This window comes from Myripristis murdjan, chromosome 7 (assembly GCF_902150065.1).
Source record: "Myripristis murdjan chromosome 7, fMyrMur1.1, whole genome shotgun sequence".
NCBI lineage: Eukaryota > Metazoa > Chordata > Actinopteri > Holocentriformes > Holocentridae > Myripristis > Myripristis murdjan.
This window is the reverse complement of record NC_043986.1, coordinates 7,422,796-7,438,615: the sequence shown is the minus strand read 5'-3', so window position 1 is coordinate 7,438,615 and position 15,820 is coordinate 7,422,796. Positions and strand designations below refer to the sequence as shown.

Here is a 15,820-nt window from a genome sequence, read left to right as displayed (position 1 = left end):
AGTGTGTGTGTATCTCGGTGTATAAGTCAATGAAAATGTATCTGAGTGTGTGTGGGTGTTTATATGTATGCGTCTTAGCGTGTATGTCAATGAAAATGTGTGTGTGTGTTTTCGTGTGTAAGTCAATGATCATGCGCTCGCTCGTGACGCGTTCAAGCGCTTCTCGGTGCTCTCTGCTGCGTCTTGCTCCTGCTCTTCCTCCCCGCTGCTCTTCCTCCTCCTCCACCGCCTCCTCCTCCTCCTCCTCTTCCTCCTCCATGCTTGTGCCTCTCCCCCCTCTGGGCCTCCTTGATCGGCTCCGTGCCACCGTGGCGGCGCTGGTTGCGCGGCGGGCGGAAACCCAGCGCCCGGCAGTGCTGGCCGAGGTCGCTGGGGTGGATCAGCGCCATCACGTCCTGGTACCACGGCTGGCTCCCCGCGTTCTGATTGGACGAGCCGGACCAGGAGGAGAGGAAGCGGTTGGCCGAGGGGCTCCAGACGGTGAGGCGGACGGTGACGGCGGTCCAGTGGAAGCCGTGCTCCTCCAGCTGGCAGTGGTAGACGCCGCCGTGGGAGAGCTCGGCTCGGCGGATCAGGACGCCCCGCTCGATCACCACCAACTGATCACTGGACAGCACCTGGGAAGAGAGAGAGAGAGAGAGAGAGAGAGCGAGAGCGAGAGAGGGAGAGAGAAAAGGAGATTTTGTAGATTCATGTCAGGCGTTGTGATGCACTATCCTGACATTAAAATCTGCTGTTTCTTACCAATGTAGTTTTCAAAAAATAAAAATGTAACGCTTTCATGCATGTGTTGGTGAACTCCAGTTACCATGAATCACTGCACCGATGACACAGGTCTCATGAAAATGTCATAAAAGAAGCATTATGTCTTCAAATGTAAATAATAATGTGGCCTGTGCACAAAAAAAATGAAAGAAACACACTTTCCTGCTGTGAATATAGGAGCAAACAGAGACCTATCTTCAAATCTAAACTATTTAATACAATAAAATAGATTCTACAGAGAGTGAGTGACTAAAACAGGCCTATTCAATTGGCGGCCCGCGGGCCACATGCGGCCCAGAAGCAATTCCCGAGTGGCCCAGCTCGTGGTTCAACCAAAAAAGCAGAGAAAAACATTCGCGAGAATGAACTCGAAATCCCTGCAGTAGTTCAGAAAGTGAAGGCAACACTCCACGTTGCCTAGCAACACACAACCAACTCACACTGCAGCGCCTTGTTTTGAAAGTTACTGATGCTAGCGGCTCAAAAGTATGTCTTTTTCAACCCTTAAACGAAAAATTGACGATGAAAACCGCCGTTTTAAATGTCTGGAAAATGTCTGGCCCAGCTTAAGGTCTCGGTTAAAAATCTGGCCCAACTGAATTTGTAATTGAATAGCCCTGGACTAAAACATAACGGGCCCTGTGATGGACCAGCGACCTGTCCTGGGTGTTTCCCTGTCTTCCGCTCAACGAGTGCAACCCCCAGCAACCCTTATGAGGATCAGCGGTTGGGAAAATGAATGAATGAATGAATGAAAGAATAAAACACAATGGAAACTTTAACCAAACCTAAAAACTGTTAGCGGCCCGTTTCATGTGGCCGACAAAAGGAAATGGTTGGTCCAATTATGTCCTTTTGTCACATCGTCTGCATGTCAAAGGAAACTGCACATGTGTCTCTGTTTGCTGAAAATATGTGGAATGTGGAATGGAAAACACATTTGTAATTAGCTTGTATTTACTTCATGAACATCACCCTAATCAAAGCTGCAGCATCCGGTTCGCTTATAGTCTTCTTATAGTCGTGTGTGTGTGTGTGTGTGTGTGTGTACCTGGTGCAGTTCGGGGCTGTTCTCTCCGGCCTGTTTGTACCAGGTCACCGCGGCGTGTCTGGAGCGGGGCAGGCACTCCAGGTAGGTGCTGTTGCCCTCGGCGACCATCATCACCCTCTGCTCGGCCTCCACCTGCAGCCCGGCTTCAGCAGACAGAGAGACAAGCAACATGCATCACAGGGCTCATTTCACTGGTTATATCAATAATTCAATTATATTTAACCTTGGTTTTTTTTTTTTTTTTTTGTGCTCATCACTGTCTCTTTCATCTTTGCCTCTTTTTCTCTGCATGTTTTTCATTTTCTCTCCCTCTATCTGTCTCCATCACACGGGCTGTTGCATTTTGTGGAATATTAAACTCAGTACAGTTAAATCCTGTGGTTTAATGGTTCCCAGTTTACCCTGAAGGTAAACGGGCAGATAATTTCCTTTCATTTACTTTTACTTACTAACCGACCTACTTATTTTCACTATAAAGGTATTTGTTTGGGTGTTTTTTTTCTCTTATTCTTCTTTTTATATATACATGCTCCTTTTATTTTATTTTTTTTTGTATGCATGATGTTTATATGCCATAATGATGATGTTGCTGATGATGACTATTATCATAATTGTCATTCTTTCCCCTTTTACACTTATTTTAAAAAACACACTGGAACAATTTGAGAAACTTTTGCTTACAATGTGGAAAAAAGAGTTTTGAATAAAAAGAGGTAATAATAAAAAAGTATATTGATAATTTGGATGGTTTCAGCGATCGGACTCCCCACTCCCTCCATCTGCACTCGTACCAAGGTTATAAACCTCATCTACATGTCGACTAAGAGAGCCGAGCCTTTTTTTTTTTCTCATGCTCTCATTTGCAATGCATATATCTTGATTTTTTCCCCCCACCTTATTTTCACGCTGAATATAAATTTGTGTTTTCATATCATAATCATTTTACATTTTTTTTTTTTTTCTTCACCTCAGCGTGTTTTGCTGCTGAAAAAAGCCACATTTTGCATTGCCTGCATACACGCTGTCATTCATATATTTTACATTTATTTGATATCTCACGGGAATGGGCCCCAAATTGGCATGCGCCCGTATATGTGCGCCATGGAAAATGACACCGTCTACATATTCAAGGGTGTAGACGTCATCTACAGGCCAAAGTGTGTCAAGGGTAAAGACTCCATCTACATTCAAGGGCAAGGATCTGATCTGTATTTGTGCCTAAGGCGATGCATACGTGTAGATAATGAAAATAATATGAACTGTAGCTAAAATATCACGGTCCGTCGCCTGCCAAAGTGATGGAATCTGTCATTTGAAACCAAGCTAGAGTGAATTATGAATGAAGGCGTGTGCAGAGTGAATTAGCTCCTCACCTCCCTGCCGGACGCACTGAGTCAGAGGATCCTCGTCCTCGCCCAGGTGGCGAGCGTTCCTCCTGCAGCGACAAAAACAAAAACTCAGTTACGAAGCAGCAGCTACCTGAGCTCAACTTGTAGAGGCGTTTGCCGGGCCTGCAGTATTTTCTCTGTCGAAGCGTCTGTGTGGATGTTCAAGAAGATAACTGGGAGCTGGGAAATAGCTGATATTTAATAAGAAAGGGGAATTTTTTTTCTTCCTATTTTCGCTCAAAAGTAGGAAGTTTCCCCTTCCGCAGTTGACTTGAACAAACCATCCATCATACACAGCTCCTTCTACAGAGAACATAGATGAATGGTTATGGACAGTAAGGGATTTAGCATAGGCTCCTTCAAGTTCAAGTTCAAGTTTATTACAAGCCTGATATGACTGTTTACAGTCTCCAGGGGCTTTACATGCCCACAAGTTTACCACAAACAGAATGACTAAATCCTCAGGCAAGAAAAAAAAAAAAAAAACTCCCCAAAAAACCCAGAAGCTGTAACAGGGAAAAACTGAAGAAATCTTGAGATGGACACAGCGAGCAAATTACAAACAACACAGTCTCAATGCAAAAGAAAACACACCAACTGAAGCAGCAGTTCATCTCACAGTAATATGTGTAATGAATACAAATTTCTCAACAACACATTACGTGGTGGTGTCACAAAATGGGGAAAAACTACATTTGGCACCATGTAAACAATGCCAGGGCAAAGTCAATTAGGAACCTCAGTCATATTGGACACATGAATTACTGATAATATAAAGAATGGCAAAGTCTGCATGAAGATCAGTCAATCAACCCTAACCCTAACCCCATCCACTCCGAGGTGAGTCCAGTGTTCGTTTCTCATTTCTAACATCAACTATGACCTTTCCCTAACCTCAACCAAGTAGCTTTTAATGCCTCAGCCTTATCAAGGGAGAGTTGAATCGAGGGCAGCTGGACTTGTTTGTAGATTCCTGAAGACGTTTCACTTCTCCTTACTTCTGGGAAGGGATGACGAGACAGTGTTGTATTTTGAACAAGCCAACGACCTGGAGAGCGTCCCACACAGATAAAACACCTGGGACTTTCCGTCAGTGTGTCAGAACTGAGGAAGCTTCTTGGATGGGAAGCAGGGCTGGGTATTGTTAAGAACCTCGCGATTCGATTTGATTTCGATTCTTTGGGTAACAATTCGATTCGATTTCGATTCGATTCGATATTGATTTAAACACTTCGATATCGATTCTGTAATAAGTCGAAATGCACAAATAATTTTTGCTGCTGACTTTAACTTGGAGTGACACACCCCAAGCTGAAATAAAACATCTGCCAGTGAGTTTATTAAAAGATAGATGTTTTTTATGGCGCCGACACTGGAAAGCAGTAGCCTGTATTTAAATATAAGTTGGTTGTAAATTAAAAAAATAAATAAATAAATATATCAGCTGTGTTGGTGAGTCGCTGTCACGGCATCTGTTAGATTAAAAATGACTGAGAAGTTGGCAGAAGTATAACTATCAGTCCATGAAAAAAAAAATTTTCCAGCGGATATTCTAGTTACAACATGATTGAGCTAGCAGAACAGTTTTTTGTTGCTATGTGAGGTATTTATTTAGTTTTGGGAAATCACGATGTCTAGAAAACATGATGCTGCTGCTACTTGCTTTCATGTTGTTGTTGTGTTCAGTGCGGCTTCCGTCCGTACAACGCGAATCACACGGAGGTGTTGCTCACCGCGCCCCCTACTGGTTTTGGAATTGAATCAATTCAGAGGCTTTTGTGAAGCGGTATTGAATTGTGAAAAAAGATATTGCAATGCATTGATGAATCGATATTTTTACCCACCCCTAATGGGAAGTGAAACATCTTCAAGAATCCACAAACAAAGTCCAGCTGCCCTCAATTCAACTCTAGAATAGAATAAAATAGAATAGAAGATACTTTATTCATCCCACAGGGGAAATTCATGGATTTACACGGATCACCAACGACTGAGAACCTCCGCACACGTCTGACCACGCCTTGTTCGTTTCCGCTTATCCTGCTCCTTTGACCCTTTGAGAGGCACATCATTTTTTTCAGAATTGACTTTGCATTTGCATTGATTCACGTTGATTTAGCTTTAAAACCACAGTGGAATTAGGCTCACCGCAGAAGCATTGCAAGTACTTTTTAGAGCTGAATGAAGTTTGCCTCCTATCCTCCATATCCTCCTTAGTGAAAGGTTTAACAGTCGATCAACAGCATCATAGCGGAGTAAAAATAAATAGGAAGTAAATGTCAAAAATCGGATTTGTGTGCGGCTAATGGGGCGTTTTGAGACCATCGGTTCAGGCGCTTGCAGCAAACCGGCAACATGGGAGTTTCATTACTGCTCGCTGCCGTTTTTTACGAGGGTGGTTTCTGGTCGCCGCATTTACGAGAGGAAACAGGAAAACTGCTCATTTGTCCGGTCACCGCTATTCCCTGGCCGGCTCTCCTCCGTGTTTGTTCCTGTTTGTTCTTCTCGTTGCGACACACGATGTCAAATAAATGTGGAGAGTGACATGCGGAGCGAAAAAAAAAACACTTGAAGTTTGCGCCGCGCGGTCAGACCGCACCGCGTTTTTATCAGGGATGCACCGACTCCAACGATGACAGCATGAAACTTTAAGCGCTGCTCGATACCAAGGACCAGGCTGATCCTTTAATCATTTATGGGTCATTGGGCAAAATAACTCATATTAAATCCTTCTGTTTCCGCTTTTTCCGATTTGAGAAATACAAATCTGTGTGCCAAAAATGGAGAAAATCAAGAGTTTGCTTTTATTTCTGAAATGTCACTCAAGTTTTTTTGGTATCAGATACAAGTCTTGGTTAAAATCTCCAATACGGACACACAGTTTCACTGGTATTGTTGCAATCCTAATGTTTCATATGTAATGCGATATGCAGTACGACCAGCAAATGTGGGTTTAATTGGATTTGACAAGATAGATTCCATATGTTGTGTTTCGTATCCAAGTTGTGCTGATATGCTGGAAGGAAAAATCCAATTGGAGTTGCCTGGATAAACCCAGTTGAAGGCGATGTGTTACCTGCGAGCGATGGGCATGTAGGGGCTGCAGGCGTGGCCGTCCCAGGTGCAGTACGGGTCTCTGGCCAGGCAGCACTCGGCGCAGGCCTGGCCGTACAGCTCGCACTGGTACAGGGCCAGCTGGGATACTCCCTCCCTGGAGCCCACAAACAGCCACTGCAGGGGCAAAGCCGGGGGGGGAGGAGGAGGAGGAAGAAAAACACAGAGTGAAAGAGAGAGATTGGGGAAGACAGAGGGGAGGAGCAGGGCGAAGAGAGATGGGAGATGGAGGAGAAGGAGTGAAGTTAAAAGAAGGGAAAACAGAGGTGGACAGTCAGTCAGGGAGGGAAGAGGAGGAAGAGGAGGAGGAGGAGGAGGAGGAGGCAGGGATTGAGGATCGTGATGGGGGGGAGTGATGAAGGAGGGAGGGTGAAAGAAAGGGCCAAAGTAAAGGAGGAGGAGGAAGAGAGCGAGGGAGGCAAGAGGGCATCCAGTTTATTCCAGCAATAAAAACAGGCAGAGATGCAGAGATGTTCACAATCCACCGCAAACCCAGGACTGTCTTCACTCTCTGAGTCACACATCCAACTCATGGCTTAACAATGTGACTGTGTGTGTGTGTGTGTGTGTGTGTGTGTGTGTGTGTGTGTGTGCGTGCGTGCGTGTGTGTGTGGGTGAGCGAGCTCCTTTCCTTTTTATTCATGAGAGACTGTCAGTTTTCACGGTGCTAGGTGTATTTCTGAGGTGTGTGTGCATGCACGTGTGTGTATCTGTGAGTGCACGTGTGTGTGTGTGTGTGTGTGTGTGTGTGTGTGGCATCTCTTCATTATCTCTCGGAGCCAGGGTAACCATAGCAACTGGTGATAAAGCTGTCCTTGGAGATACAAGGTGGAGAGATGAGTGCTAAGTGTGATGTGTGTGTGTCTACATTAAGTGCATGTCTGTGTGTGTGTGTCAGTGTGTGTCAGTGTGTGTGTGTGTGTGTGTGTCTGTGTTTGAGTGCGAGTAGATGTCTATAGGGGACTTGGAAAGTTTTAAAGCGAGTTTTTCCCTCTTGCTCTCGTCTCTTACCTTTTTCTTTGAGAGTGTCATGGCTGTCACCGGTGATTTGTGCTGCGAGGAAAAGAGAAGAAGAAAAACTGAGAAACACATCAAGTTTGAATTCAGACAGCTGGGAGAGGAGCCTGTCTCACTCAATTACACAGAGAGATTAGAGATTTAGGAGGATGAGAGAGAGAGAGAGAGAGAGAGGGAGAGAGAGAGAGACGAGAGCTGAAGGAGCCCAAGAAACATGTTGGATTCATTCAATTTGGAATAAAAAGAACTCCAGTGTGTTTTCAACAGATTCGCGTGAAAAATCTCTGGGTGCGGCCGCGTACCACAACCGGGAGGAAAATATGTTTTTAATGGATGTGGATCTGCAGCACTGAGCCGCTCAAACAGGCGAGACGATGCACAGACTCTCTCTGAAATGTGTCCTCGCCACCAAGCAGCTCCATTTCACACAAAAACACCAACACTTTTCAACGCAAAGAAATAAAAAAAATAAATAAATAAAAAATCATCATTTTGAGGTGTGACGGTGTGAATAGGGAGCTTGATCTTCGCGTTTTGAACGTGCACGTCCGGTGGAATCGAATTGTGCTGAACTAAGAAGAAGACTGTGGCTGCAGGAAACATGCCAGAATTCACACTGAGGTTGCAATTTGCACGCACGACGTGATCACTGAATAGCTCAATGGTTAGGACACATCCTAACTATGCATGCACCCCTGGTAGTGGACAAGTATTCACCAACTGCAGATGCATGTAAAGTACAAAAAACCCCTCCACTATACAGTGGTGGAAAAAAGTTTTCGGACACCCTTAAAATTTTACACAATCTCAAATATTATCATGAAATATTTGTGGAAAAATCTTTTTTGTGTTTCAAAAGGTGTGGCTGCATTAGACAGATACAAACAAATACAAATTATATTTTTTTGTTTATTGTTTACAAGAAAAACTGGACTCATCTGACCACAGAATCTTCTTCCAGTTCCTGGCTGTCCAGTTCTTGTGTGCCTCTGTCTCTCATTGATCAGGGGCTTCTTGATAGCCTTGTAGGACCTTAAGCCATGATCTAAAAGTCGGCCACGTGCAGTGCGGGTGGAACACTGGACACCAGTTTGGTTTGACCACTGCTGCTGAAGCTCCTGTGATGTCATTCGGCGGTTTTGCCTGCACATGCGGATCAGGATGCGGTCATTTCTTGCTGAAGAAACCCTTGGACGCCCAGATCTCAGTTTGTCTTCCAAGCTGTTGGTTCGTCTGTATTTCTGCAGAGTGGATCCAACTGCTGAAGGACTGCATCTGCACTTCCAGGCTATCTGGCGGCAGCTGTACCCTTCCTGGCTGAGAATCTTTATCTTCAGGCGTGTTTCCTGCGTCAGGTTCCTTGTTTTAGCCATTTTTGTGTCTGAAGAACTTTCAGATGTGCTGGCTTTATATAGACACCAAGCTTGGCAACAAAAATTGTGTCTTTTAATAAAAAGAACGACCTTCATCACTGGTACCAAAATGACCCAATACTCAAAATTTCTTATGTATTTTTATGGAACCAATCAATTTGAAGTTTTTAATGGCTTTTTTAGGATTTGTTTAGTATTTTGGCTGTGACTGTACTAAAAGAAATTGCACTTGAAGACCTAAGAGTGATTCTTAATGCAATATTTCACAAATGCATGGGGTGTCCGAAAACTTTTTTCCACCACTGTACACACTGTAGGACTTGCTTATTCTTGAGTAATCCGCAAGCTCTATGCATTTTAAGGCGAGCTCGCATTTTGTTTTTTACGTGGAATAAACCAAAATAGTTGGCAGAAATCCCCTGCATGGAAAAATGGACCTTGCGCGCGGCAAACAATCACAGTTTGTGCTCTTCTCTGCTGTACCTGGAAGACCTGCAGCTGCTCCAGGGTGACCTCCTGGCTCTGCCCGTGCTCTCTGGGCAGATGGATGGACTTCAGCACCAAACCTGAGTCTGAGAGAGATTAAAACACGGGTTAGCTTTAGACACACCTGGAGAAAAATTCCTCACTTTCCAAACTTTCTGACTCGTGTTCAATTAATTATCCACTCTTCTTGAGAAACCCAGTGTTACTCACAAGTAGTCCACTGGAGACAGGTAATACGTTGACATTGATTTATTTGAAGACAAAAAAAAAAAAAAACCCGGGTCCAATACCAGTATAATGCAGTCCAAAGCTGTACGCGCTCACTGCTACACAAGTACATGGTCAAAAACTTGGCAAATTGCTATAAAAGCCCAATTAACTGTCGTAAAGCAACAACAAAATATACTTCACTGCATTTAGCATTAAAACACAAATAAATCTTAAAATAACCATAAACTGTCCATATACTATTATTTAACTGTTGCATGAACTTAAATATAGCCAGGACATATTGCACAAACCACATATCCTAAAAACACTTTATCAAATATTATTTTGTGTGTTAGTGGCTCTCTGTACCTGTGCCGATGAACAGGACGTCGTAGGTGCCGTCCACGGCCTCCACCCTGTCCACCAGCAGCTTGCTGAACTTGTAGTGGACGCCCACTCTGACCAGGAGGGGGCGCTCTCCCAGCGGCAGCACGTTCTCCTAAAACAGTGTAAACCTTCAGTGTTTTGGATGATGCAATAATGCAACCGCAATATACTAAATGCAAAAAATATTGGAGCAAACAGTATCAGAACATTTAGCAACAGGGACAAATAAATTTTATCAATATTGGATTATCAGCCAATCATGTTGCTCTCTGCCAGTATGATGGAGCTTCTTCCCTGATCACATCTTCTTTTATTCATTCATTAAAGACTTTTTTTGTGAATTACTTCATTGTCAGAGATTTTTTCCAATCTGACGAGAGTAAAATTCTGGGTGAAACTGAATACTTGTAATTTAGTTTAAGACACAGAGTACAAAAAATACTGGCAGCAACAGGTTCATTATTAAAAAAAAATAACAGTACTGGCCTTTAAACTCAACTGGTCAAACATTAATAGACCAGTTAAGGTCAGTTCATGGTCTGCCGATGACCTTTAGTTTCATGCAAATACTTTATATTCATATTTTAGCACATATTTTTGATATATTTTTTTACTTTTCATAAAAAGTCACATCAGCACCTGGGTTGAAAAGTGTTCGCTCATTTGATCAAACAATCCCACCTAAAGATTCGGCTCAAAAATTGTGTCTAATTTAACCCGAAACGTGTTTGATGAACCGAACCTGGAGCAGCGGGTGGGTCCTGCTGAAGAAAATGACGTCGTCGGGATACTCTCTGGTCGAACTGTAGCTCCCATACGTACTGCTGGGACACTGAGAGAGAGAGAGAGAGAGAGAGAGAGAGAGAGAGGGAGAGCATGAATATGAATGAATGAGGATGTTATTTATTCACTCAGTTTGAGGTAATAAACTTATTATATAAATTAAGAATGGTAGGTGCAATAGAAACTATGGTGGGCATTATAGGAATGAAGGACTATTAAAATATAAATTATAGAAAAAAATAGAGTGTTTTGTTGGCGTATATCATAAATTAATGCGTTTCAGCCAGTGTGTTTCTTTTCTTTTCTTTTCTTTTCTTTACTGTGGGCTGATCATAGTCAACCACCTCTTGATTTAAAATGTTTTAATCCGCAAACTGGCACGCCAAATGTTGCAAAATGATTGACAGCAGGTCATTAACACACATCAGTATTGTTTTTAAAGGGCAGCAACTAAGTGAAGTCCTTAGTTAAGAAAATTAGAAAACTTTTAAACACCGGAGCCTCATGAATTTATAATTATTGAACAGTGAACGCTACAAAGTCACTGCACAGTCATTTCACGGCGCGGTGAGTTATCAAATGATAAATCGTGAAGGTAATTAATAATCAAATAATAAATAGCTGCCAAACTCACTGTTCCTGGGCGTGGGTAGGGCACCTTGCCCGTAAACTCCGCCCACTTATACTGCGGCCCCTCCTTATGCAGGAAGTTCCCCTTGAAGGCCCGGACCACATCCTCCATCCGGTACACACACACCGCCGAGCCGTTCAGGATATCGCTGAGGGAAGAGCGAGACACGAAATCATCTTCAAACCCAGCGCTGCTCGAGCCGGGGAACCAAACATCAGCCGAGAAGAATCACAGTTTTCTTTGAGCGGCAAATTGAATAAGAAAGTTTGGTACATGTTTAAGTAAAGCTGTGAGTCATTGTGGGCGGCGTGTGTGTGTGTGTGTGTGTGTGTGTGCCAGCCCAAAATCAAGCCGGGATGAATGCTCCATTGACTCTGCATCAATATGCTCCCACAAATTCATCCCTTCCACTGTAGTTACAGTCAAAGCTAAAACCTCTGGCAGTCAGAATGTGTGTGTGTGTGTGTGTGTGCGTGTGTGTGTGAAAGACGTCAACACCCCTTTGCAGGCTCAAACACAGAGATCGCCTGCAAAGAAAAAGCTTGTACGATGCAAAAATCTCTAACTTGACTTATTTCGTCTCATATTCATCATGAAATTCTTGTTTTTCCTTCAAACAAAGTAAAAAAAAAAAAAAAAAAACCTGCCAGCGGGCCGAGAGAATGCCACTGGTTTCCGACACTAATTCACTTTAAGGGTGTGAGAAGGTTTTTAAGTTCTGCTTTGACAACATGGACGAAAACCAACACTCGCATGTACGGCCAGTTTTCCCTTACTGTGATAAAAAAAAAAAAGTGTTATATTGGAGTAAAGTGGCACAAATTATCGGCATTTCATGTGTGATTTTAGTCGGCAAGAAGAGAAAATACGTTTGTTTTGTTTGGCGAGTCATTAGCTAACAACTTAAACTAGTCATCTGTTTAATGAAGGTGACAGTCATTACAAAACAGAACCCTACGAAACAATAGTTTGGGAGAATTTCAGTATATACAAACACATCAACTTATATATTTCACTGATAACCTCAACTAATTATCTATTGTTTATTTTGCAGTGCAGTAACCATGTCCTTTTCTAATTTTCTGAAGTCATGTTACAGCGAAATGTCTCTTTTATTGCCTCTTGCTGTGATCAGTTTACCTCCTTTTTTATTTTTTTTATTCTTTAATTGTAATTTTAATCTCTTATTTTTACAAGAGCCCTTTGTTGCAAATTAGCACACACTACACACACGATGATACTTACACTGAAAGGTGGTTTATGTACATTGTATGAGTCCCTATCAAATAAACCATAAATAAAACAAATATATAAAAATTCTTCAGTCATATAAATATAGAGTGTGTTGAGGCATTGCTTCAGTCTTTTTGCTATGAATAAGCGAAAATAACTGAATGTTTTACGAAGGCTAATTAATTATGCCTTGTGAAGCTTCGTCTTGACAGCACACACACACACACACACACACACACACACACACACACACACACACACACACACACACAGGCTCTGCATCTGTGTGATGGTAATCTGATGAATGGATGAGGTTGTATTTTGTTGTATGTCCGTCACAACATAAACATAAACAGTATTTGCATCAGCGCCGTGTTGGATCTACATCCACGCGGCCTGCAGAGCGTTTTAAAGCCGCGCCTCCACGTTACACCTCATCGATACGAGCTCAGATCTCCGACACGTGAGCCGTCTGGGCTCCTGACTCAGAGACATAACACACTCTCGCAAATGAGTGCGGTGTCGCCGTTATGAATTCATTTTCGAATCTGAACAAATGAGACGTGACGCGGAAAATGACCAACTTTCCAGTCAGTGTCTGAATGAATAAACTGGAAACAAACCGGTGACTCATTTGCTGAAACGGTGGATTTCTCCACATTTCACAACAAATCGGATCACAACACGCGTCGCCCGCGCAAATTAAATGAGCAAACAAGTGAATAACTCGGTGCCACCCTCGGGTTAATGGGTGTCATTTTGAAAAACGACAAAGCGCACACAGATCGTTCCCTGAGGATTTTGCGCCGTGTGGGAGAACAAATGGAACGAGGCCCATCCCTGGCGACCCACAGCAGAGTCTTGATTTCATCCCGGCGTGCAAAAGCTGGTGTGTCTGCAATGTGGAGTGTGTGCCAGGGAAACTTCGATCCAGCAGGAATGAATGACCTGCGTGCCGTGTGCCAGCTCTGCGGCTGGGACCACACCCTGGATGATGCCTCGGGTTTCTGTCCGCTGCCCCGCTGCAGATTCCAGGCTCTCTCCAAAAACCCGGAGACGGGCCGGCTCCCCCGCTCCGCCGCGCCAACTGTTGTCATTCCTGTGCTGCTACCGTACGGGCCTGGCACCCCGCGCCGAAACTGGGTTATTCTCAGAGCATGTGCTGCCGTCAGAGACTTGAGAGAAAATAAGCAACTGCCTGCTTCTCTCTTTGTTACTCACTCACTCATTCTTTCTGGCTTTTTGCTGTATTTTTTTTCCTGTTTTTTTTTTTTTTTTTTTTTTTTTGGTATGTGCCTGTGTCTGTTTTTCAGTATTTCCAAGCAACTGAAGTGTCTGTCTGTCTGAGTGTGTGGTTGTCTTTCTGTTTCATGTGTCTGACTGTCTTTTTGAGCGCCTATTTTTGTATGAACGTCTGTTTCTCTCTTTCTCTCTCTCTCTCTGCCTTCGAGGCTTTCTTGTATTTTGCATTAAATACTTGTTTTTGTTGTTGCTCTTTCGTTTCATGTGAAAAATAGATCTCAGTCTCAGGGAGAATATCTGAATAAATAAACAGATGCAAGACAAATGCCGTGTCCACACAAAAGGAGGGACACATCGGGCACGCTTCTTCAAGTTGTAGCTGGAAAGTGTGTCACTTAACGATTCATTGTTCTGCTGCTCACGTTCATTCATTTATTTTTCTTGCTCTTGTTTTTAACTCCAGACACCACCTTAGGACTTAATCAATGTTTGATTTTTGTCTTCGCAGTCCTGTATCGAGTCCTGGAGCACTAAAACTAAAACCGTGCCTCTGGGCTGTCTCACCAGAGCAAAGTTTTGTCCCCGAGCTCTTTGAAACTCTCACAATGCAAAAACTCAAAATCTTACTCAAACTCAAAGTCTTATTTCTAGTCAAAATATCTCATTACACTTAAAATAAGACATGATCACCTCAGAAATAACTTGTTTTTAGACAATTTTCACTTGTTTCCAGTGAATTTCACTTGTTCCACTGGCAAATTTTGCCAATGAAACAAGCAAATTTTCACTTGTTGTCTAAAAACAAGTTACTTCTGAGGTGATCATGTCTTATCATAAGTGCAATGAGATATTTTGACTAGAAATAAGACACTTTGACTTGAAATAAGACAAATATTCTTGGTAAGATTTTGAGTTTTTGCAGTGGCAGGAAACTCTTCAGATAATGCAAACGGCAGCACAGACTGAAAACGCTGGGGAAAGTCGTCTAACGTGTCCTTCGAATAAGTCTACGCCTCGCATTTTCAGATCGTTTTCCAAAAAGCCGACTTAAACCGACTCAAGACTTGCGCACATTGCAGGGCGTGTTTGAAAACTCCTGTTGTCGGGTGCAAAAATGGGGCTCGGTGTGGGCGGAAGGCCAAAATCGAAGGGAAAAAAAAACATGCATTTTCAAATTCACCCGTCTTACTGTGAACTCGACAACACCCCTGAACAATTGAATTATGCGAACGCCATGCTCGCTTTACTTTACAGTGAACACATGATATGAAATAGAGAAGCCCTGTTTGAATCTGCGAGGCTTCAGTAAAGTGAATTTGCTCTTGAAAGCCTCTTCTTGGGGGGCTTTTCCCGGCTTGGGCGCGTTGCCGACACAGTTCATACTGCTCTCGCTCCTCGGCAGGTTACATGTGCAGTAAATCTGTTCTCTGAGCCGAATGCAGATGAAAAGAAACTGCATAAGAGCCTATAATAAAATATGTGTTTATAGCACCGAGGGTATATATGATGGTTTAACCGCTATTTTACAGAGCTATACTGCTATAGTGTCTCTATCCTGAAAGAGCGGCTTTGTGGCTCCGAGTGAAGAGTTATCTGATGAACTGCTGGAATTTATATCCCCAACACACACACACAGACACACACACACACACAGGCACACACACACGTACCCCTAAACACCCAGTTAGCCTCATGAAATGGTATGAACCCAGCTGTATTTCCATAAATCACCATGCTGAGGCCGGGTGTCACTGTGTGCTGGGAAAATATGATTCCACAGCTCAACCCTTTGCCTTTCCCCTAGTTCACACACACACACACACACACACACACACACACACACACACGCAGGTATATCAACGATACAGCTGGTAACGCGCCAAAAAGACAGACACAACATTAAAAACATCTATAAATCTGCATGTGTGCAGCACAATAGAGCCTCGCTGGTGCTGGCGGCTCATGTAAGCTCTATTTTCTAACGTGGATGAATTTATCTCATGACTCACGATGACAGAAGACTTTGCGGTCATGTGTGAGTCCCGCAACTTGGAAAGGAGACAAACAAGGCAAAAAATAATGCAGCATTTATACTGTCAGGATGATACATTCACGCTCCGCTGCATGTCTGGTTTGTGGT

At 43.2% G+C, this 15,820-nt stretch overlaps 1 protein-coding gene across 1 annotated transcript in view; it reads right to left on the bottom strand.

Moving 5' to 3' along the window:
* Positions 1-15,820, bottom strand: part of sema3h (sema domain, immunoglobulin domain (Ig), short basic domain, secreted, (semaphorin) 3H) — an 83,738-nt gene continuing 67,918 nt past the window's right edge. The window contains exons 10-18 of the mRNA XM_030056204.1: positions 11,209-11,353; positions 10,534-10,623; positions 9,774-9,903; positions 9,192-9,280; positions 7,330-7,371; positions 6,281-6,435; positions 3,190-3,251; positions 1,817-1,959; positions 1-617 (exon numbers count right to left, since the gene is read on the bottom strand). Of these exons, the coding sequence (XP_029912064.1) occupies positions 153-617; positions 1,817-1,959; positions 3,190-3,251; positions 6,281-6,435; positions 7,330-7,371; positions 9,192-9,280; positions 9,774-9,903; positions 10,534-10,623; positions 11,209-11,353 (1,321 nt within the window). The 3' untranslated portion in view covers positions 1-152. The remainder of the gene's footprint in view (positions 618-1,816; positions 1,960-3,189; positions 3,252-6,280; positions 6,436-7,329; positions 7,372-9,191; positions 9,281-9,773; positions 9,904-10,533; positions 10,624-11,208; positions 11,354-15,820) is intronic.